General features: G+C 45.7%; 1 protein-coding gene across 5 annotated transcripts in view; it reads left to right on the top strand.

Moving 5' to 3' along the window:
• BICDL1 (BICD family like cargo adaptor 1) overlaps positions 1 to 24,027 on the top strand; it is a 56,974-nt gene that overhangs the window by 9,608 nt on the left and 23,339 nt on the right. For 3 of the 5 annotated variants that reach the window (XR_014163684.1, XM_081892365.1, XM_081892367.1), the window contains exons 2-4: positions 2,105 to 2,320; positions 14,867 to 14,983; positions 23,733 to 23,879. Coding sequence is in view for 4 of the 5 variants with exons in the window: in XM_081892365.1 (XP_081748491.1) it covers positions 2,105 to 2,320; positions 14,867 to 14,983; positions 23,733 to 23,879 (480 nt within the window). In the remaining variant the exon portion in view is untranslated. Of the gene's footprint in view, positions 1 to 2,104; positions 2,321 to 14,866; positions 14,984 to 18,056; positions 18,069 to 23,732; positions 23,880 to 24,027 lie in introns of all 5 variants that reach the window. The other 2 variants (XM_081892364.1, XM_081892366.1) reach the window with 1 other exon arrangement.

The following is a 24,027-nucleotide window of genomic DNA, read 5'->3' as shown; positions in this document are numbered from 1 at the left end:
GCAACATGTCATTGATGCAGTAATAGTGGATTAGTGGTAGATTTACACTACACTTTCTGCATGTAATTCCTCTTTATTAATTTTTCTGTGATGCTGGGTGCTATAATGCAGCAAAGTAGGACAAACACACCAGGACATTTGTGGTATAAAAACTTACAGGATATCACACTGGTGGGACCGGTAGGGTGGAATTCAGAATCATGCTATTACAATAATTATGTCAGCGCAAGCATGTCATTCCTGATAGAATTATTTCTCCTCGTCTCCCTCTGCACCTCTCAAATCCTCTTGGTGACTGGGAGCGGCTGCCGAGACCACGTAACACAGGCCTTGAAAGACCTACATTGGCTCCCGGTACATTTCCCAGCACAATTCAAAGTGTTGGTGCTGAAGGAGCGTCTCCACCCCCATCGTTCTACCCGGACACTGAGGGCCAGTGCTGATGGCCTTCTGGCGGTTCCCTCACTGCGAGAAGCAAAGCTACAGGGAACCAGGCAGAGAGCCTTCTCGGTAGTGGCACCTGCTCTGTGGAACGCCCTCCCACCAGATGTCAAAGAGAACAACAACTACTAGACTTTTAGAAGACATCTGAAGGCAGCCCTGTTTAGGGAAGCTTTTAATGTTTGATGCATTACGGTATTTTAATATTTTGTTGGAAGCCACCCAGAGTGGCTGGGGAAGCCCAGCCAGATGGGTGGGGTATAAATAATAAATTATTATTAGTATGATTAGTATTATTAATTCCCTGGAGCCACTTTGGGGGAGCACAGGGGAAAAGAAGTGATAAAGCTCTGTTGTGCTAGTGGGTATCCTTGCACAGACTTCCACACGTGTAATATTTAGCTGAATCCAGCCTGTAATTCTAGATTTGTCCCCATTTTCCTTATTGTTGAGTCTTCTTACAATGGCAACTCTGAGACTAAAGAGAAGGATGTTGACAGGCAGTGCCACTCCGTGGGCTGAATGTGAGTAGGAAGGCAGGCAGATAGGGGCTGGTTGAGGGCAGACCAAGGTTGGTGGGGCAGTACCCCATTTGCCAAAATGAATCAGTCTGCCAGTGTTTCCCAACCTTGGGCCTCCAGCTGTTTTTGGACTACAACTCCCATCATCCCTAGCTAGCAAGACCAGTGGTCAGGGATGATGGGAACTGTAGTTCAAAAACAGCTGGAGGCCCAAGGTTGGGAAACACTGCTAGACCATCTAATTCGGCATATTCTGCCAGCTTTTGGATCCATGGTCTATCAGAAAAAATAAAGAATAAATCAAAACAGGAATTTGTTTCAAAATGGGAAGTTATAAATATGGTAGTTTAAATTCTTTTGCAGCATTCGAGGAACTTCAGCAATAGTCGCAAGGTAGATATAAGAAATTAGATATATTAAGAAAAAAATTAATTATGATAAAAGTGTATATTGGCAATAATATGAAATCAAAATATGGAATAGACGGGAGGTTGGGTCTTTAGTGTTAAGACCAATGTATGTTATTGTTTGCTAAGAAAATTATGTGCCTATGGTTATTCCTGTGTGTAATTTGGTATTTGTGGTTTTTTTTCTCTTGCTGTATCAATAAAAATCTTTAAAAAATAAAATAAAAAAATTAATCAGTCTGCACTGGGTTTATCAGAGGGAATTTATTGGACATGCACTGATTGGAAATGAAGCTGTATGTCTGCCCTAAAACCTTTGCAGGCCCAAAGAATATTAAAAAGCAGGATCCCACCACTTCCGCAAAACCACCATGAGTACAAATAATCATGAATGCACAATAACAATAACTTCTGCAGGGGCCCTTTAGGTGCAAACCAAAGTACTGGAATGCAGTTGAATTGCTGCTGGAAGATGCTTACAATCTGCAGATGCCTCAAAGAGGATTCAGATAACCAGTTTTTCTGGCTTCCTTACGTGGAACTGAGAAAGGGCACCATCTAGTACTTGACCGACCCCAGAGAAGCAAAATGTCTTTGGGCAGGCCTGGCTGGAATCGATGTGACTTAAGTCGTGCATTTTTTAATTTAAAAAAATGTGCATGGCAGCAGGAAAGCACGAAGGGTTGGAACAGTGATATTTTGACCCTTTCCCCCTCCCTCTCCCCTGTTACACAGCACTTGGAACAAGAGAAGCATGAACTAAGGCGAAGGTTTGAGAACAAAGAAGGAGAGTGGGAAGGACGAGTGTCGGAGCTGGAAAGCGACGTGAAGCAACTCCAGGATGAACTGGAGAAGCAACAGGTTCACCTCCGAGAAGCTGACCGAGAGAAAACGAGGGCAGTCCAGGAACTCTCTGAACAGAACCAAAGACTCTTAGATCAGCTCAGCAGGGTGAGTGAGTCTCATGTGGTTGTCAGAACTGCTCAAACAGCTTGGTATTTCTTTTGAAGTCCATGCTCCATCACCTGACGTTGCTTCTCTTTCTCTTTGGGGAGCTGTTTTCAGCGTGGGGCCCCCCATTACTTTGCAAGCAGGATTTTGGGGACCACACGGTGGTGGGTGGGCCTAGAGGGGAAAGTGGACAGGGCAACAGATGTTACTTTTTGTAGGCAAGGCTGCATTCCAGCCACACAAAAATCAGAGTGATGTATATCAGAGCAAAGTATAAAGTGATGCATGTTGAGACAAAAAATATACCGTATTTTTCGCTCTATAAGATGCACCAGACCATGAGACACACCTAGTTTTTGGAGGAGGAAAACAAGAAAAAAAATATTCTGAATCTCAGAAGCCAGAACAGCAAGAGGGATCGCTGCGCAGTGAAAGCAACAATCCCTCTTGCTGTTCTGCCTTCTGGGATAGCTACGCAGCCTGCATTCGCTCCATAAGACGCACACACATTTCCCCTTACTTTTTAGGAGGGAAAAAGTGAGTCTTATAGAGCAAAAAATACGGTATATCTTAATTTCATATATACATTCATGGGGCCTGATTCATGTGACACACCAGGAAAAAGGCCTTGGCTGGGATCATAGTAGATAGCTCAATTAAAATGTGTGCAGCAGCTGTGAAAAGAGCAAATTCCACACTAAGGATCATTAGGAAAGGAATTGAAAATAAAATTGCTGATATCATCCCTGTTAAAAGTGCTGTTATACACATTTGTTGTGTACAGTTCTGATCACATCACCTCACAAAGGGTATTGTAGATACAGGTAGGTAGCCATATTGGTCTGCCATAGTCGAAACAAAACAAAAAAATTCTTCCAGTATCACCTTATAGACCAACTAAGTTTGTTGAACTTTCGCGTGCATGCCCACTTCTTCAGATACACTGAAACAGAAGTCACCAGACCCTTATATATAGTGAGAGGGTGGGGAGGGGTATTACTCAGAAGCAGTGGCGTAGCGTGGGGGGTGCAGGGGGGCCGTCCGCACCGGGTGCAACATCTGGGGGGGGCGCTCGCACTCGCAGCTCTCTGCCCCGACTAAAATCCACGGGTTAAGGGGCGCAAATTACTTGCCTTGTCCCGGGTGCTGACAACCCACGCTACACCACTGCTCAGAAGGGTGGTGGGAATGGGTGATTGGCTGATCAGCCAATCTGAAGAGTTAGTATGTGAAGAAGTGTGCATGCACACGAAAGCTCACACCAATAACAAACTTCGTTGGTCTCTAAGGTGCTACTGGAAGGATTTTTTTTTTTAATTAGGATATTGCAGAGTTGGAAAAGATTAAGAAAAGGGTTTAGAGAAAAGATGAGTGAAAAGTGAGATGCTAGAAGTTTATAAAATTTTGAATGTCATGGAAAAAGTGGATAGAGAAAAGGTTTTCTCCATCTCTCTGAACAGTAGAACTCGTGGATATCCAATTAAGCTCAGTGTTGGAAGTTTAAAAAAGGACTTTTCACACAGCATATAGTTGAAACTGAAGAACTCACTCCCAAAGGAGGCTTTGATGGCCACCAACTTGGATGGCTTTAAAAGAGGGTTAGACAAATTCATGGAGTATAAGGTTGTCAACAGTTGCTAGCCATCATGGCTATGCTCTGCCTCCACAATCAAAATATCAGAGGAGGCTAGAATGCTGTGGAGCTTGAGTCCTGATTGCGAATTTCCTTTCAGGCATCTGCCTGGCCAGGATGCTGGCCTAGATGGGCTATTGGCCTGTTCCAGTGGGCTCTTCTTCCATGCAGAGGGTTGCGTCCAAGGTTAATCCTACTCAGTGTAGGCCATTAAGATGAATGTACCTAAATTAGTCATGTCTGATCATTTCAGTGGGACTACTCTGAGTAGGATTCACATTTACTACAACCTAGAGCAGCCTTTCTCAACCTTGGGTCCCCAGATATTGTTGAACTACAACTCCCATCATCCCTAGCTAGCAAGACCAGAGCTCAGGGATGATGGGAGTTGTAGTCCAACATCTGGGGACCCACAGGTTGAGGAACACTGACCTAGAGGTTCCTGCAAACACACTTCTCCATCCCAGGTGAGCAAGAGGAATTTTCTCAGTTCAATGAGACAGTGCTCAGGGAGAGCATGGTGCAAGCCTGGGGATGGGTGCTAGGAGAAACTAGCCTGCTGTATAAAGGTAAAATTTGCATTTTTTGCTCTGCCCATGTTTGCCTCTGGTCCCCACTCTCCACAGCACAGGGCTCCTGGAAGGTTGCACAGACAGGTATGCAGCCCTCAGGCTGAAAAAGGTTTCACACCCTACTCTAAAAGGATTTGAGCATATCTTTTCCTTTTCAAAAAGGCTGTGGCTTGGGGCAAAATTAGGCTTTATTTCACCCTGGTCAAAGACCCAGTTTGGCGTGCGCGCACGCACACCCACCCACCCACCCACCCTACTGCACACACACCCTACTGCACACACACACTTGCATACACACACACACACACACACACACACACACACAGAGGCTGGGAGCCTCAATAGCACCCCTATGGAGGCTTCACCTGGGTCAAAAAACCTGGCTATCTCCCCACCCCCACCCCTTAGCTACGGCTCTGTCAAAGGCCTAAATGTCTTGGGACCCAAATACCTGAAGAAAACCTCATCCTTTCCCAACCTTCCTATGTCAATTTCACTTTTTCTCTGTTTCTCATTTTTCCAGTCTTACGTGCAACTTTCCACTTTTTTATCAGTTCACAATTTTTTATTATTTAAAATAAAAATATTTTAAAATATTCATCAGTATTTCAGTCAAATTTCTGACATTCACATGTTTGTGTGCAGTTTTGCCTGACGTACATTTGCAAGTGAAAATTCGCCAGCGTTTTAGTGCAAATTTTCCCCAATTGACACGTTTTTGTACTTCATTTCCCCTTTTATATCCACCATTCTGCAAGCTGGTTTTTGCATATTATTTCCACATATAATATATGCATTTTAGGCATTCTTCCCCCCTAATAGTTGCATTTGGGGTCATGCTATTTTGTTGGAGAGCTGAATCACAATTTTTGGAGAAGGTCAAATATCAAAGGATAGCTGTGTTTCAGAAGCTGCTCATTAGGTAGGTTCACACTAAAAGACTACCAAATTTCTCATCCATCCCTAATTGCAGCCCTTCTCTGTGTGCTTTTATACTTTTGCTATGTCTGTTTTGCAAATGAACAATGAGACCTGAGAAGGATCTCATTATTCAGCAATGTGTGCTTGAAGTTAACACATACTGGAAAGGTTGCCTGAAAATGTCTTCTTGGAAAGGATTGCAGCTCAGTGCTGGAACATCTGTTTTGTATTCATAAGGTTGCAGGTTCAACCCCTAACATCAGGCAGGGCTGGGAGAGAGACCCCCTATCTGAAGCCCTGAAAAGATACTGCCAGTCAATGTAGACCAGGGGTAGTCAACCTTTTAATACCTACTGCCCACTAATGCATCTTTCTTGATGGTAAAATTTCCTTACCGCCCACCTAGAACCTTGAAACACCCACTAGCGGGTGGTAGGGACCAAGTTGACAACTCCTGGTGTAGACCATGGGTAGGCAAACTAAGACCCAGGGACTGGATCCGGCCCAATTGTCTTCCAAATCCGGCCCTTGGACGGTCCGGGAATCAGCGTGTTTTTGCATGAGTAGAATGTGTCCTTTTATTTAAAATGCACCTCTGGGTTATTTGTGGGGCCTGCCTGGTGTTTTCACATGAGTAGAATATGTGCTTTTATTTAAAATGCATCTCTGGGTTATTTGTGGAGCATAGGAATTTGTTCCTTTTTCCCCTTCAAAATATTGTCCGGCCCTTCAAAAGGCCTGAGGGACAGTGGACCGGCCCCCTGCTGAAAAAGTTTGCTGACTTCTGACAATACTGAGCTAGATGGACCAAGGTTCTGACTTAGTATAGTGAAGAACCATGTACAGCAGGCATGTCCATCCAGTAGGTTGTAGGTTGCGATCTACCAGTAGATCCCCGGCTGATCCTGGTAGATCGTGGGACCCTTATCAATCGTGGGATTAAATAAAGTTTACTGAAAGTTAACAGATAAAAGCTGAAGAACTCTGGGCAATCCACCCACCTCATGCACGTTCCTCCTCCATCCAATGACAATGGATGATAGATCACTGCCAGTTTTTTTTATACGGGGAGTAGATCACAGTCTCTGGGGAGTTGGACGTGCCTGATGTACAGCATCTGTTTTGCATGTACAGTGGTACCTCAGGTTGCATACGCTTCAGGTTACATACGCTTCAGGTTACAGACTCCGCTAACCCAGAAATAGTGCTTCAGGTTAAGAACTTTGCTTCAGGATGAGAACAGAAATTGTGCTCCTGCGGCCCAGCGGCAGCAGGAGGCCCCATTAGCTAAAGTGGTGCTTCAGGTTAAGAACAGTTTCAGGTTAAATACGGACCTCCAGAACGAATTAAGTACGTAACCTGAGGTACCATTGTAGACGGTTCCACATTCAATTCCCAACTTCTCCAGTATACCTGAAGGAGCGTCTCCACCCCCATCATTCTGCACGGACACTGAGGTCCAGCGCCGAGGGCCTTCTGGCGGTTCCCTCATTGTGAGAAGCAAAGCTACAGGGAACCAGGCAAAGGGCCTTCTCAGTAGTGGCACCCGCCCTGTGGAACGCCCTCCCATCAGATGTCAAAGCGATAAACAACTACCTGACATTCAGAAGACATCAAGGAAGTTTTTAATGTGTGACATTTTAGTGTATTTTTGGTCTCTGTGGAAGCCGCCCAGAGTGGCTGGGGAAACCCAGCCAGATGGGCGGGATACAAATAATAAATTATTATTATTATTATTATTATTATTATTATTATTATTGGGATAGACTCCTTATCTTAAACCGTGGAGAGCTGCTGCCAGACACTGTAGACAATATTGAGCTAATTGGACCACTGATGTGAGTCAGTATATGGCAGTTTCCTATGTTTGGCTCTTCTTGCTGCTGCGGAAGGCACACGTCCCCTTCCTTCAGCTCCCGTATCCCTCCTGTCCCCAGAAGCCGGGGATGACGTGTGCATCTCCCCTCATCATTCTTGTACCAGAACAGTCAGCGCTGCGGATTGCACAGCAATGTGCCTCACCCCTCCTTTGCCTCAGGATGATCAATCTCAGCCTGGATGGCTTATTTGCAATTTCCAGAGCGGCTCAGGAGCTCTTGTCGCTGGTTGCTAGGCGACTGTATATCACAGTGTCCCAGTCGGCTGGTGTTGCCACGGAAACAAGGATGGTAGTTCCTGGATTTCCCCCCCTCTGCAATTCTGTTACCGTGAGGCTGCAGATACCGTGGGAGACACGGCAGTGACGTCTGCAAGTGGCCACTGGGGGCTCAGCGAATGTCCTTTTAAAAAGAAATAGCTGTTGAGCAGTAGGGATGTTACAGGGAACGGTCCCTTTTCACCCTATCTTTTTATTATTTTGGAGCAACAACAAAAAAGCAAATTCAACTGTTTGAGCATATATCATTTTGTGATGTTTTCCAGAAGCGAGGTGTCCATATAGTCACAGGATCACCTGTTTTTGCTGGAGGGGGCTATTCCGCAACAAGTCATTGAAGCAATAATAGTGCATTATTGGCGGGCTTATCCTGGATCGCCTACACATCACTCTGCTTTATTAGATTATCTATTATTATTTATTTAATGTATTTATATCCCACCTATCTCAAAACCTGGGATTCAAGGTAGCTTCCAATATTTAAAAAACATCATGATAAAATACAGATTAATAAAACAATCCCGCAATCAGACCCTGAGCACAACAGCCCTCTCCCACATTGTGATTCCCAGCAACTGCCTCTGAGAGTGGAGAGAGAGGCAGAAAGAAGCCATCATGGCTAAAAGCCATTGATATCCTCCATGAATTTGTCTAATCTTTTAAAGCCAGCCCAGTTGTTGGCCATCACTATCTCATGAGGGAGTGAACTGCACTACCTCATGAGGGAATGTGCTGTGGGAAGAAGTACGGTACTTTCTGTTGTCCGTCTTGTATCTCCTAACATTCAGCTTCATCAGATGACTAATGAGTTCTAGCATTTTCTCCACACCTTCACAATGCATAATTTTATGCACACATTCCACCATTGCTCACCTTTTCTTTTAGACAACTTTACACGAACATACAGAGGATTGGCTATTTAAATAATTTCCCATTATCAAGCACAGGAATGATACCTTAGATGAAATGCACAATTTGGGAGGTACTGGCAGGTTTGGGGGTGGTCCAGAGGTTTGCACATGTATTAAATATGCAGCAACCTTTCATCACAGGACCCAGTTGTGATTCCTGAATGTGACTGCCCTTCTTGAGGCCTACCTCGTTGAGAACATTACTTTAAAAACCCCCACTACAACTGTGATCCTTAGCGTGCCCTTTGGATAAAAATAAACATTGAAACCATTCTCTCCATGGATGCTCTGGCAGACATGAAACAACAGGGCTGTTTCTGAAAGCCTTCTTGTAAACTCAATACCTGGTGTTTTTGGTTTGAGTATACAGTCATACCTTAGGTTACAGTGCTTCAGGTTGCATTTTTTCGGGTTACGGACCACCGAAACCCGGAAGTACCGGAACGGGTTACTTCCGGGTTTCGGCAGTCGCGCATGCACAGAAGCGCTAAATCATGCTTTGCGCATGCGCAGAAGCACCAAATCACAACCCGCACGTGCGCAGACGTGCCGCTTCAGGTTGCGGACGCTGCGGGTTGCGAACGTGCATCCTGCAAGGATCACGTTCGCAACCCGAGCGTCCACTGTATATTCCACTATCTTCCACATGCTTGGCAATCCACAAAAGGCTGTTCAACGAACAGCTTACGTTGCAAGTAATCCTGTTTTAAAATAGCTTTAGCACACAGTCGGGGGTTATTATGGAACAGTGAGGCTATGTCCCCCAGTGGAATTGGTTCAATGGTTTTGTTTTTCTTTCGCAAGCAACAAGGTGGTTGCGATTACTTGTGGCCTGGAGGCCATGAGTGGCACACTGTGTAGCCATGGAGGCTGGTCCACTGGGAATAATAATAATAATAATAATAATAATTATTATTATTTTATTATTTATACCCCGCCCTCCCCAGCCAAGGCCGGGCTCAGGGCGGCTAACAAGCAATAATAAAAACAAGTTGAATGAATACAAGTTAAAAACAAGATTAAAATACAACATTAAAATACTGAAACATTAAAATATTCATAGCCTCATCACAGGAGGAGAAAGGAAAAAAAGGGGGGGGGGAATCAAATTGACTCCAAGCCAAAGGCCAGGTGGAACAACTCTGTCTTACAGGCTCTGCAGAAGGAAATCAGATCCTGCAGGGCCCTGGTCTCATGAGGCAGAGCGTTCCACCAGACAAGAGCCAGAGTTGAAAAGGCCCTGGCTCTGGTTGAAGCTAATGTAACTTCCTTAGGGCCCGGGACCTCTAGGGTGTTGCTATTTATGGACCTTAAGGTCCTCCGTGGGGCATACCAGGAGAGGCGGTCCCGTAGGTACGAGGATCCTAGGTCGTGAAGGGCTTTAAAGGTCAAAAGCAGCACCTTAAATCTGAACCTGTACTCCACCGGGAGCCAGTGCAGCTTGAAAAGCACTGGGTGAATATGCTCCCATGGCAGAGACGCCGTGAGGAGCCTCGCTGCAGCATTCTGCACCCGCTGGAGTTTCAGAGACAGCTTCTAGGGCAGCCCCGCGTAGAGCAAATTACAGTAGTCAAGCCTGGAGGTGACTGTCACATGGATCACTGTGGCCAGGTTGGGGCAGGAAAGGTACTGCCCCACCAACCTCAGTCTACCTACAGTCAGCTCCCATGTGCCTACCTTTTTGCTTACAATCAGGCCAGGGTTTAGCCTTGGCCATCAACTTCCTTTTCCATAGTCTCTGCGGAACTCAGCTGAGTGGAGACAAGAATGCGTTGGCTCTGTCTGTCATTGCCTCTGGTCCCACTTACTGCCAGCCTTCCAACCTTCCACTCTACCAGTCCCACTGGGCACCACCCATTATGTGGGGGAAACTACTTTGAACACTTGTATGGGGGCCCCCAGCATTATCACTTGTGGGTCTGGCTGTGGCACAGGCCAATATCACACAGGAGCTGCTCAGTGCTGCTGTGTGGGTGTTGCGGCGCAACTGCGAAGCCTACATTGGCTTGAATGGGTTATCACAGTGCCTTCTGCTTTCCTAACAATCCCAGAAGTGGCAAATTAAAATATTGCCTGAGAGGCTGAAGTGTCCCCACCTGCCTTGTGGGGAAATTGCATTTATTTATTTATCATCTCACTTTCCCGATAAAATGTTCCACGGCAGCTCACCCGCACTCTTAAATTGCAACAAAAAGCAAATCAATAATCAGCTGTGATAGTTTTAAAAGGAAGATGGACAATCGATGGCTTAAACCCAAGGTTTCACACACCAATAGAATTAAAATTAAGAGGTCAGGATGCTTCGTAAATACCTGTCTAAACGAAGAGCTTCAACAAGTAGCAGAAGGCTGCTGGGGAGTGAGGCAAATCTAGAAATCCAACTTTCCTCTGTTTGAAAGGCCACCTGGCCCCAAGTTGTTGTTTTTTTTAAGATGAGGAATCCTAAGAAGGGAGAACAGGAAGTGGTCTTGGAGCTGCTCATAAGTACCTTGCATTCAGACATTCAAATTTTGGTAGGATGCAAAGAACAGCCTTCACAGAATATCATAATGCAAGATGGAGCTGTTCCGCCTGGCCTCTGGGCTGGACTCAGTCTCACCCCCCTCTCATTTTTTATTTATTTTTTGATGGAAACCCTTATATGGGATTTTGTACATAAATTTTCCCTCGGCTCTTTTTGCTGGCCCATGTAGGACCAGCATGGATAGTTGGCCCTGGTGAATATTTGAGGTTTTCTCCCCTTATGATCTTGATTTATGGGCTACCACTAAAACGAGGCTGCATTTTAAGCTGTATTTTAAACTGTATTTTAATCTATAATTTAATCAACTGTTTGTTTGTTTGTTTGAAATGTTTTTACTCTATTTTATATATGGTGTTAGCCGCCCTGAGCCTGGTCATGGCCGGGGAGGGTGGGGTATAAATAAAAAATTATTATTATGTTATAGTATATGTCCCAATTTTCATAGGAACAGCAGAAGCTACCTTATACCGAGTCAGGCTCTTGGTCCATCTAGCTCAGTATTTTCTACACATTGGCAGGGGCTCTCCAAGGTTTCAGGCAGGGGACACCCCCAACCCTACTTGAGAGGCTGGGGAACGAATTTTCTGCATGCAGAGCAGATGTTCTACCATTGAACTATGGCCTTTCCTATAAAGGTTTATATAGCAAAAGGTAGATATCTCAGTTCCAGGCTGTATGGGCATTAAAAATCAGATTGGTGATCAGGCAAGGACATAAGGAATCAGGCTGCCCTTGAGGTACCCTGGAACCAAGTTGTTAATGGCCTTGTAAATTTCATACACACTTACATAATTTTATTTGTATGCTACCTTTTCATAGTTAAAACCATGCTCAAGGGGGCTTACAACATGAAAAAAAAAATACATAATTACCAGCATAACAAAATGGCCATAAACAATATATAAAACATCAAAAAGTTAATAATAATAATAATAATAATAATAATAATAATAATAATAATAATAATTACTTATACCCTGCCCATCTGGCTGGGTTTCGCCAGCCACTCTGGGCGGCTTCCAACGAAAGAATAAAAATACATTAAAACATCAGTCATTAAAAACTTCCCTAAACACAACCAAATTAAAAAAATTCCACATAAATCATAACAAGATCTAAAATGAAGTTGCAAAAAAATAACCAAAAACAGCAGCAACCCCGCCTGCAACTAAACCCTTAAACAATACCCCAATCCAATGGTTTATTCAGCAGCTTCAGCTTTTGTAGCTGGAGTCAGTCCGGGCCCTGCCCTCCAAAGCCAGGTGGGAAAAGGCCTGCAAGGCAGGGGGCAGGTCTTCCAGGGCTCACAGCCAAGATGGTAAAAGAACCTTGATACCTGACCCAGGAGTGTATATCCTATATCTATATCCTATATCCTATATCCTATATCCTATATCCTATATCCTATATCCTATATCCTATATCCTATATCCTATATCCTATATCTATATCCCATCTAAATGGGAACAGAGATTCTTCTTTAAGGTGTCAGAGGACAGATGGTAGATGGCTTAGACGTAGCCCTGTATCAGGACCATAATCTTATTAACTCTGAGTCTGCACAGACCTGCTCACTCGCACTGGCATCTACACAAGAAGCAAACAGATGGTCACTTAGCTCATCATCATGACACATGGCACTCTCTCCCCCCCACCTGCCTGCAGCACAGCAAACAAAGCCACTGAGGTCACTTGTGCATAAGCCACTTTCCTGGGGTCAGAGTGAAGCTCTTTTCCAGGCCCCACTCCTTGCCCTCCTTAGTAGCCCTGCGCACATCCTCAGTTCTTGCTGCAATGCATTTTTGTTGCCAGCAGGGGGAGCACTGCATGCGCACCAATTTAAGAAGCACCTGTCACACTCCACACCACACAGTGGTACCTCGGGTTACATACGCTTCAGGTTACAGACTCTGCTAACCCAGAAATATTACCTCGGGTTAAGAACTTTGCTTCAGGATGAGAACAGAAATCGTGCTCTGGTGGCGTGGCGGCAGCAGGAGGCCCCATTAGCTAAAGTGGTGCTTCAGGTTAAGAACAGTTTCAGGTTAAGAACGGACCTCCGGAACAAATTAAGTACTTAACCCGAGGTACCACTGTATATTTAAGCACTTTTATACCACTTCATCAGTTGTAAAGGTAAAAGGACCGCTGACCGTTAGGTCCAGTTGCGGACGACTCTGGGATTGTGGCGCTCATCTCGCTTTACTGGCCGAGGGAGCCGGTGTACAGCTTCCGGATCATGTGGCCAGCATGACTAAGCTGCTTTCTGATGAACCAGAGCTCAAGGACTGTATTCCCTTCTGAGCAGCCTTCTGGGACCACATGCCAGTGGCAGGAGGAGTCAGGGGCAAAAGTAGGCAGAGCATTGAATGTAAATTCTACTTTTGTGCAGTAGGCCGATTTCCACGCACTCTCACACACCCTTCAGCTAGTCAAAAACACTAAAGAAGGAGTGTTTTTGCAAATTGGGGCAAATGGGGAAGTAATGAGGACCCTCATGCTTGAGGTTCTTCCCCCTCCTGTACCAGATAAAAAGTGTAAACTTTGAACCTGATGTCCCAGCTGAAATGTTACCTCAGCTATAAACACACTGGGTAGCCTTCTGCAGCTATGAGGCTGGTTCCATGTTTGATGTGGGAATGCCTTTTCTTTAAAATATATAGCAGGCAACTCTTTATCAATGGATTATTTTGAATGCTCAGGCTTCATTCTTCATTCAGCACATCTCATTTTTAGTTGCTGGGAGATGGGTGCCTCTGGCGCTAAACGAGGTCTATTTTTACTTTTTGCAAAACAGAATGGTAATGATTTCCTTTGGGAACATCCTAGGGCAATTTGTGAATAACTGGAATCAATTCCCGGTCTCACTTTTTGTTTCCTTTTTAAAAAGCAACATCAACCCTGCAGGAAAGTGGCTATCCCCAAAGCTTTATTCCTGTGAACCTTCAGTACTGGGGGACCTTGATGCTTCTGCGCTCTGAGGTGGAAGACATTTCTCCACATGTGTTTATCAAGTGTGATTGGTTGCTTAAGTGTCTAATGCAGATGTGAGGAAGCTCTAGCCCTCCAAATGTTGCTGAACTACAACTCCCATCGTCCCTGGCCATTGACCACACTTGCTGGTGCTGATGGGAATTGTAGTCCGGCAATACCTTGAAGGTCAGAGGTTCCCCACACCTCATCTAATGCACAATTAGAGTTAGACAGACCCAATGTCAAACTGAAATTAGGATGCAACCCTGTACTTTACATCAGTCAGCCAAGGGACCTTAGAATTTGGAAGACACTTCCATTACAATAGGAGTGGGGAACCTATAGCACTACAACTCCCATCTTCTCTGTCCTATGCTTGCTGGGGCTGAGGGCATTTGGAGAGCTACAGGTTCTCTACCTGCTCCATCACAAGTTATGCTGTTCTCCTTTGTCCTCTAGTGGTATTGTTAGGAGACTTACACCAACGACATGTACCTGCTTTGAGTACAGATCTGAAAGTTCACCTGTTTACAGCTATAAGATTTTTGATCATTGCCCAATGGAAGAGCATCAATTCTCCATCTATAAGGTGTAGTAAGTCCTAGCATCTAATGGAATTACGGTACTTATTTAAGCGCATCATGAATCCCAGTTGTATTTTTGGAAATGCTAACCTGGTGGAACGTGGGATTTGTCGCTGTCTTACATGAAGCTGCCCAGCCATGATGACAGAGCCATTCTGCCAGCAGAGAGACACCAGTGTTCAGTGGGAAGACCAAAATAAGGCAGAGTTCTACATTAAAACTGTTGGTACCTTGATTGATTGATTGATTGCCCTGCACTTCCATCTTTTGCAGGCATCGGAGGTGGAAAAACAGCTCTCTATGCAGGTTCATGTCCTCCAAGAGGACTTCAGGGAGAAGAAGTCATCGACCAGCCAGCACATCGTACGACTCGAGAGCCTTCAAGCAGAGGTGAGTCCCCCCCATGGCTGGAATGGTCTATGGCAGTGGTAGAGAAGCTGGAGGGGAAGGCTCATAGCAAAATGGTAGAGGGCCCAAGGTTCAGTTCCCAATGGCATCTCCAGGTAGGGCTGGGAAGAGCCGCTGGAGAGCCGCTGCCAGACAGTGTGGACAGTACTGGGCTAGATGGATCCACTGGTCTTATTCAGTATAAGGCAGCTTCCTATGCTCCTATGTTGGCCCAAAGGCTGCAGGCAAACACACATGCCCTACCCTGACACTGCAGGCCCATACTTCCTCTACCCCTTTAAGAATTGGACTATAAAAAAGGTAAAGGGACCCCTAACCGTTAGGTCCAGTCGTGGCTGAATCTGGGGTTGCGGCGCTCATCTCGCTTTATTGGCTGAGGGAGCCGCCGTACAGCTTCCGGGTCATGTGGCCAGCATGACTAAGCCACTTATGGCGAACCAGAGCAGTGCACGGAAACACTGTTTGCCTTCCCGCCAGGGTGGTACCTATTTATCTACTTGCACTTTGACGTGCTTTCGAACTGCTAGGTTGGCAGGAACAGGGACCCAGCAATGGGAGCTCACCCTGTGGGGATTCGAACCGCCGACCTTCTGATCAGCAAGCCCTAGGCTCAGTGGTTTAGACCACAGTGCCACCCGCGCCCCATAATCGGACTATATTCCTCTAAGAATTGTTTGCTTTATCTGCAGAGTGTCTGTGTGTGTGTGTATGAGGGTGTGAGAGATAATGAGGTGGTGCAGGGAGTGCTATGCAATCCTCCAAACACCGCCCACCATTGGTTTCACCCCCTAATTGATTCTCCCTGAAGTAATATGGTCTTCAATAGGGGGGGAAATCATCCACCAACCCTGGTCTATGGTCCATTTTGCAAGGATTCTAGAAATGGTGAGGCCACCATTGCAATTAAGACCAATTATGCATTCAGCACCATTAAATTCTTTCTGGAATGTTCCATGTCAGCCTTGCCAGCAGGGATTGAATAACTCCCTTTGCACTGAATGAAGAGGGAAAGCTTAAATTAGACTGAATCTTCCTTCTAGACCACTTAGAGTTGGAGTTTTCACGAATGTACAGGGAGCATTTCTAGCTGGGGGAAAGTATCCAGACATCCTGCCTGCTGCTTTCTGGATTCTGAGGGCACATTCACACCATAAATTTAAAGCCCATTGGTTCCCTGCTCCCTTGGCAAGGGAACATGGGAACTATAGTTTGTTAAGTGTGCTGGAAGTCTAGCTTTGTGAAGGATAAAAAATACAGTTCCTATTATTCTTTGGTGGTTTGCTACATGCTTTCAATGTGTGTCGAATGTGCTTTAAACATAAGATGTGGATGTGAGTAGAAGTAAATTCGGAGTTCTTGCTCCTTTGGCAAAATTCTCCAGATTTCCACTTTAAGTCATGTTTCTAGACCTTATGGTTATAGAAATAACATATGACACAGGCAAATATAAAATATCTGCTCAAAGAACCCAGAGGCTGGATCAATGCAACTTTGAGCAGGAACAGAAGCTTCTATATTTCTCTCTTCTCTTTTAGCTTCTTTTGGGCCCCCAGATCCTGCCCACCATGTTGAGAATCCTGTTTTCCCAATGACCCATGTGTTTTATTCTTTTCTGTCCTTGTTTTTCTTCCCTTTCCCTCTTTCTAAACAAAACAAAAAAAGCTACAAAACCTTCCAACATTGCAGCAAGGTGAAATGAAGTGGATAAATATTTGTTGCAGTTTTGCATAATTTACTCCACTTGTTCCCGGAGCTCTGGATATGAGTGTCTGCCATTTCTAGCATAGAATTATTTCCCCACTCTTCCTGGGGCAGTAAAAATGTATCTTTGGCTTGCCCCACTTGACCCTCCTAGCCAGGTAGGTTGGCCATCATTGGCTTAAATGCAAAGATGGCTTTGTCTATAATTTGTGCTTCGTACCACAATTGCACCCGCAGTGGTGCTAAGCTGAAGTCACTCGTCAGTATATTTGTTCTGCAGGTGAACTGTTTTGTTCCGACGGAAGGTTGTGCGACCAAATGCATAGGCAGGTTGCTGTTAGCTTTGTGTAAATGGCTTCTGCTAGATCAACGTTGTACAACATGGGTTGGCAAGCTAAGGTCCGGAAGGCGGATTCGGCCCAATTACCTTCTGGATCTGGTCCATGGATGGTCCAGGAATCGCCACGTGGATTGGCATGGGGATTCTGATCATTTGCACCTCCTCCCTCCCTCCTCCTGGCTTCTTCCCGCCCTGCCTAGAGGAGGAAGGGGGCTGGGATTTGTTGAGCCACAGTTGGCTGAGCGCCATTTTAAGCAGCCCCTCCCTGGAGCCAGCCCTTTTGTGCCACTCATCGTCCCTCCGCCGCTGCCAGCCCCTGGCGCTTGCAAGGCACAGGTAAGCAGCCTCTGGGGCTCATCCGGTGCTGCAGAGGGGAGGTAGGGGAGAGTCAGTGGAGGAGATTCTCCCCCCAAAAAAATATAGTCCGGCCCCCCACAAGGTCTGAGGGACAGTGGACTGGACCCCTGCAGAAAAAGGTTGCTGACCCCTGTTGTACAACATTAAAACTCAACATCTGCTACAATAGTCCTTGCTGAGAATGTTAGAGTCCAATAGCATCCAGATCAGGGGTCAGCAAACTTTTTCAGCAGGGGGCCGGTCCACTGTCCCTCAGACCTTCTGGGGGGCTGGACTATATTTTGAAAAAAATAATGAACAAATTCCTATGCCCCACAAATAACTCAGAGATGCATTTTAAATAAAAGCACACATTCTACTCATGTAAAAACACACTGATTCCTGGACTGTCCAGAGGCTGGACCCAGAAGGCGATTGGGCCGGATCCAGCCCCTGGGCCTTAGTTTGCCTACCCATGATCTAGAGGGCCACAGGCTCCCACCCCACTCTGTTTATTAAAAAAGGTTGGAGGGCTGGGATATGCATTTTGTTTTCTTGTTTTAGAAAAGATTTCCCCTCCCCACCTTGAGCTTTTAGGTTTCTTGGTTTCTCCTCGTCAATCCTGACTTTCCCCCTTTCTCTCCTTCCCCGTTCCCTTCCTACTTGACTGTGGAGCAGCAAATCCTTGAAGTAAGTACAGAAGTGGTCCTAGGGTCCGAAACGCATGTCCATCAGCCTCCATTTCTTGCATGCCATGCTTGTGATGCTCTTTGTGTCTCTAGCTCTCTGGGTTCTCGGCTTCATCTTTTTCTTGTCTCTGCTGGTCTGCAAGAAGAGTTGGGGAGGTGGTACCCTCAGTGGAGGCTGGTCCATTAGGGCTGGTCCACTACCTCCATTTCTTGCATGCCATGCTTGTGATGCTCTTCATGTCTCTAGCTCTCTGGGTTCTTGGCTTCCTCCATCTTCTTCTTGTCTCTGCTGGTCTGCAAGAAGAGTTGGGGATTTGGTACCCTCAGTGGAGGCTGGTCCACTACTCATGAATCCCAGTCTACCTTCAGCCAGCTCCCATCTGCCTGGCTTCTGACCAGAGGGTGGCACTGCCTATCAGCTTCCTCCTCTTCCTTAGTCTCAATGTTGCCCCCCATAGAACTCATCAGGGGGAACATAGGGACAAAACTAGAATTGGTTGGCTCTGCCTCTCATTGACTCTCGCACAACCTATTGTTGGTCTCCCTACCTTCTGCCCCACCAGTCCCAATGAGCACCAGCCACCACTGGGTACAATCATTCATTGACAAAGGATGCTTTCATCATTGACATACGCATTGCTCTTAAGTCTTGGTATCTGTGTTGATATTTCTCTCTTCCGAAAACCTTAAGACTATGGCGGGGAAACCTGCCATCATCCCTGACCATTGGTCATGCTGGCTGCTGGGGCTAATGGGAGTTGAAATCCAATAACATCTGGCTGGTCACAGGTTCCCACCCCTGCCATTAAAAATTGGAAATCTCAGAAATTTAAACATAAAATATAAGATTTTTTTTTTTATTTAAAAAATCAGAGCACCATTCATAATTCAAACACCTCCTGAAATAAAACAGTTTTAACTAGACATCTAAAACTCAGCTGATTTTATTTTTGATCCCTTTCCTAATGATCTCTAACATGGAAGCTGCCTTTTTCACAGCTGCTGTACACCTTGTGTATCTAGAAATTGGGTTTTTCTTTCTGCTGAAGAAGAGCTCTTAATGTCTCAAAACATTTTTTAAAGCCTGTCTGCACTCTATATTGCACCTAGCCTTTCTCTGACTTACATATTTCTGAGGGTGTTTCTTTTTAAATTCTTCATGGGGCCTTTTGACCTTCTTGTGTGAGAAACAGACTGGATAACGGGAAAGGTCTGGAACTGGTGAACTGATATTTGTGCACTAAAGAATTACAGACAACAGAACGGATGTGAGTAATAAAACATAAAACGTACGGGCAGAAAATCCCTTCGGTAGCACTGGATAACCTTGGGGGAATGCTGAAAATTTCCCTGACTCTCCTCCACGTGTACTGAGAATGCTACTCTCGGACCTTTGCTTTAAAATGTCTGACGTCCACTAGCAGTATCTTTGCTGGGACAGGGTTTTGTTTACCTGCCTCTGCTGGAGGTTGTACAGACAGAAAAGGGTCTCAACAGGAAACATCAAGAAAGTGGCGACTGATCCATTGGGACAAATAGGGCACTGCCCCACCAATCTCAGTCTGCCTTCAGCCACAGCCCCCACCTGCCTACCTTCTTATAATCAGCCCTGGCTGTCAAGTTCCTCCTCCTTAGTCCCAGGGTTGCCCTTGTAAAGCTCAGCAGGGAGTTGGAGGATGGGAACAAAATTAGCATCTGTTGCCTTTGCCTGTTGTTGACTCTGGCACCACCTACTGTTGGGCTCCTTGGCTACCGACCTACCAGTCCCAATGGGCCCATATCAACATCAGTTGAAGCCTATATGTTCTCTGACAGCTGCTGTTTTTTATTGCCTTCCTTAAACATTATTTTTTTAAAAAAATATTTTCTTGCCTCTTCATCCTGCATTTCCCAACATGGAACCCAGGCATCATACCTTGTGGTTTCCAGGCAGTCCTCCATCCAGGCCCTGGCCAGATCCAAACCTGCTTAGCTTTGCTAAGGTGGTACCCTCAGATTTGCCTTCAGATCATGCCCAGGACCATTACTGATGTCAAGGGAAAGGGCAGTAGAGCATCTCTTTTGTAGGCAGAAAGTCTCAAGCAATCAACAGAATGGCCAAAAATGTTTAAACAAGAACTAATGTAATCTTGAGAGCACTTTTGTGTGGATAATAATAATAATAATAATAATAATAATAATAATAATAATAATAATTGATTCATACTCCGCCCATCTGGCTGGGCTTCCCCAGCCACTCTGGGCGGCTACCAAAAAAATATTAAAATCAAAAAAATATTAAAATCCAAAAAAATATTAAGCTCCAAAAAAATTTAAAATCCAAAAAAATATTAAAATCCAAAAAAATATTAAAATCCAAAAAAATAATAATCAAACTAGTGCAGCCTCTTTTTCTCACAATGACCAGCCAGGTGCCCCCATGGGAGTGATCTGGGGTGGTGTCAACCCAACCCACCCAAATCTGACTAGGAATTGCCCAGAATAGGTTCCGGTTCTGGGCTTTTGTTTGAATATGGTGCACGTACCTTATACAGTGGATGTTCGGGTTGCGAACGTGATCTCTGCGGGATGCACATTCGCATCCCACAGCGGCACGTCTGCGCACGCGTGGGTTGAGATTTGGTGCTTCTGCACATGTGCAAAGCGCAATTTATCTCTTCTGCACATGCGCAACCGCCGAAACCCGTTCCGGTACTTCTGGGTTTCGGCAGTCCGTAATCCAAAAAAAGGCAACTTGAAGTGTCTGTAACCCGAGGTATGACTGTACACACATACACATACTGAGATTTCCAAGCTGACTTAGCTGCAACAGTCACAAAATGCAATCATTCCACTACAAACCATTGACAATTTAAACATTAAAGCTTTTTAACAGAGAGAGGGGTCTTTTTTCTCTCTTTTTTACAGTACTGAGTTGTAATTTTTTAAAAATGTTATTCTTTTATATAATAATAGTAAAATAAATAATAATAATATACATTGCGGGGGGGTAAACTGAAGAACGAACAATAGTAAATCTCAGTGTAATTTGTTCAAAGAAAATAAACAGACTGTATTATACCTAAATTAATGTTATGGATTTATGTGAGATCTATAAATGTTTATGTACCACACTGGAATCTCTGAATACTGGGTGCGAGGGACAAATAGAAGAAATCAGTCATCATCGGGGTCTGCTTGTGAGCTTCCATAGGCAACTTGGTGGCTGTTGCTGGTAAATGAGTTTAGCCAGGGTGGTGTAATGGTTAGAACACGGGTAGCCAACCTGGTGCCCTCCAGATGTTGTTGGACTCCAGCTCCCATCAACCCCAGCCAGCATGGCCAATGGTCAGAAATGATGGGAGTTGTTAAGTACTGAAGTTCTCACCCTGGGCCAGCAGGGGGATACTGTAGATAGTTTTCACTCAGGTCCACATATGCAAATAAGGGATTGAAAGTGGCGTTCAGTGATTGGATTACAGGAAGTGTTACAGTTGTGTTGTAGTGGAGCTCTATATAAGCAGGCTGGCTGAACCCTTCAGTTGAGTTCTGTTCTGGCCTGTGAATAAACAAGAGCTGTTTGAAGAATCGCTGTGTCGTCTGATATGTTCACCCACAACTAAACAGTACAGAGTGGGAAAATCTGGAGGGCACCGCAATGGCTACCCCTCAGTTGAAGTGCCGGCCTTGGACTGGGGGAACCCAGGTTCAAATCCCCACACAGCTGTGAACCTCACTGAGTTACCTTAGGCCAGTCACCTTCCCTCTCAGCTTCTATGAATATAAAAATGAGTTTCTGCAACACACAGTGAGGATTCGTGAACATTATACAGCATTAACTTAAGTGTTAGCTGCAGGTTTTGAGGGTGATTTTATTCTACTGAATCTTTAAGAACCTTTGAGAATTTGATTTGGGTAGGGGAGAACTATGTGCTCTGTTTTGAACTCCTTGGAGAAAAGGAGGGCTCAAATCTCCACTTGGACGTGAAGCTCCATGGGTGACTTTGAACCAGTCTTTCAGCCTAACCTACCTCACAGGGTTGTTGTGAACACACAATGGGGAAAAGGAAGAGAGGTGAACCATGCACACTACAGTGGTACCTCGGGTTACAGACGCTTCAGGTTAGACTCCGCTAATCCAGAAATATTACCTCAGGTTAAGAACTTTGCTTCAGGATGAGAACAGAAATCGTGCGGTGGCAGCGGGAAGTCCCATTAGCTAAAGTGGTGTCTCACGTTAAGTACAGTTTCAGGTTAAGAACGGATCTCCGGAACGAATTAAGTACTTAACCCGATGTACCACTGTACTTTAAAGTCCTTAAAGGTAAAGGGACCCCTGACTATTAGGTCCAGTCGTGGCCGACTCTGAGGTTGCGGCACTCATCTTGCTTTATTGGCCGAGGGAGCCGGTGTACAGCTTCCAGGTCATGTGGCCAGCATGACTAAGCCGCTTCTGGTGAACCAGAGCAGCTCACGGAAACGCCGTTTACCTTCCCGCCGGAGCGGTACCTATTTATCTACTTGCACTTTGAGGTGCTTTTGAACTGCTAGCTTGGCAGGAGCAGGGACCGAGCAATGGGAGCTCACCCCGTCGCATGGATTCGAACCGCCAACCTTCTGATCGGCGAGTCCTAGGGTCTGTGGTTTAACCCACAGCGCCACCCGCATCCCTTAAAAGTCCTTGGAGGAATTCAATATCTATTTGAACTCCATTAAAGTCCTTGGAGGGACGCGGGTGGCGCTGTGGGTAAAAGCCTCAGTGCCTAGGACTTGCCAATCGAAAGGTCGGCGGTTCGAATCCCCGCGGCGGGGTGCACTCCTGTTGCTCGGTCCCAGTGCCTGCCAACCTAGCAGTTCGAAAGCACCCCCGGGTGCAAGTAGATAAATAGGGACCGCTTACTAGCGGGAAGGTAAACGGCGTTTCCGTGTGCAGCTCTGGCTCGCCAGAGCAGCGATGTCACGCTGGCCACGTGACCCGGAAGCTGGCCCCTGGCCTCTTGAGTGAGATGGGCGCACAACCCCAGAGTCTGTCAAGACTGGCCCGTACGGGCAGGGGTACCTTTACCTTTAAAGTCCTTGGAGGAGTTCAAATAGATATTGGTGTAAAAGTAAAAGAAAAGAAGCAACGGTCTGTGGCCTGAAGCAGCAAGAAGGCCTCTTCCCAAATCTGATGGGGCTGTTTAGGTACCTGGAATCCAGACCATGGAAATTCCCCTGCATTTGACTACCTAAAAGAAAAAGGGGGAAAGGCCCAGTGTGGAAAGCAGTTGCATAAACAAATCTGTTTGGGCTTTGAAGGTGTAAGCAAGGTGCTCCGTGAGCAGACTGAGAGAGGGGCAAGGCGTCCTTCCCTGGCGTTTTATCTCTCTTGGGAATTCCAGAGAACACAACGGCCTGGCTTTCCTCCTTCCCTCCCTCCTCCTTTGCCTGGCAACCCACATTCCAGCTCTCTAAGAGTTTAAATTCCTCCCCCACACTCTCTCTTTCTTGCCTCTCCAGACAAGTTACTGGCAAGGAGGAAAGCAGACTCCTCTTTTGACCACAGGTGCAGATAGATTTTTGCATTCATTTCTCTCCTTATCTCCACCTGGCCGAGTTCTCATTCTCTCCAGACTGGGAAATCACAAACTCTTGAGACTTACTTTTGGGGTTCCTTTTCCGTTCCCCTCCCTTCCTCCGCTTTCAGATTAAGATGCTCACAGATAGGAAGCACGAGCTGGAGCGTCGGCTGAGTGCCATGATGGAAGAAAACAACCTTCTTCAGGGGACGGTGGAGGAGCTTCAAGATCGTGTGTTGATTTTGGAGCGGCAGAGTCACGAGAAGGACATGCAGGTATGGGGAACAGGGGCATGGGGGAAAGGGGGAGACAGCTGGAAGGAAGGGACTGATTTAAAATATTATTATTTTGATTGAGCAATGCTACCAGACAGTGGGGTAGCGTGGGGGTGCAGGGGGGGGCGGCCGCACCGGGCGCAACATC

This window comes from Podarcis melisellensis, assembly GCF_964234715.1.
Source record: "Podarcis melisellensis genome assembly, chromosome: 16".
Classification (NCBI taxonomy): domain Eukaryota; kingdom Metazoa; phylum Chordata; class Lepidosauria; order Squamata; family Lacertidae; genus Podarcis; species Podarcis melisellensis.
This window is presented reverse-complemented; position numbering and strand designations above follow the sequence as displayed.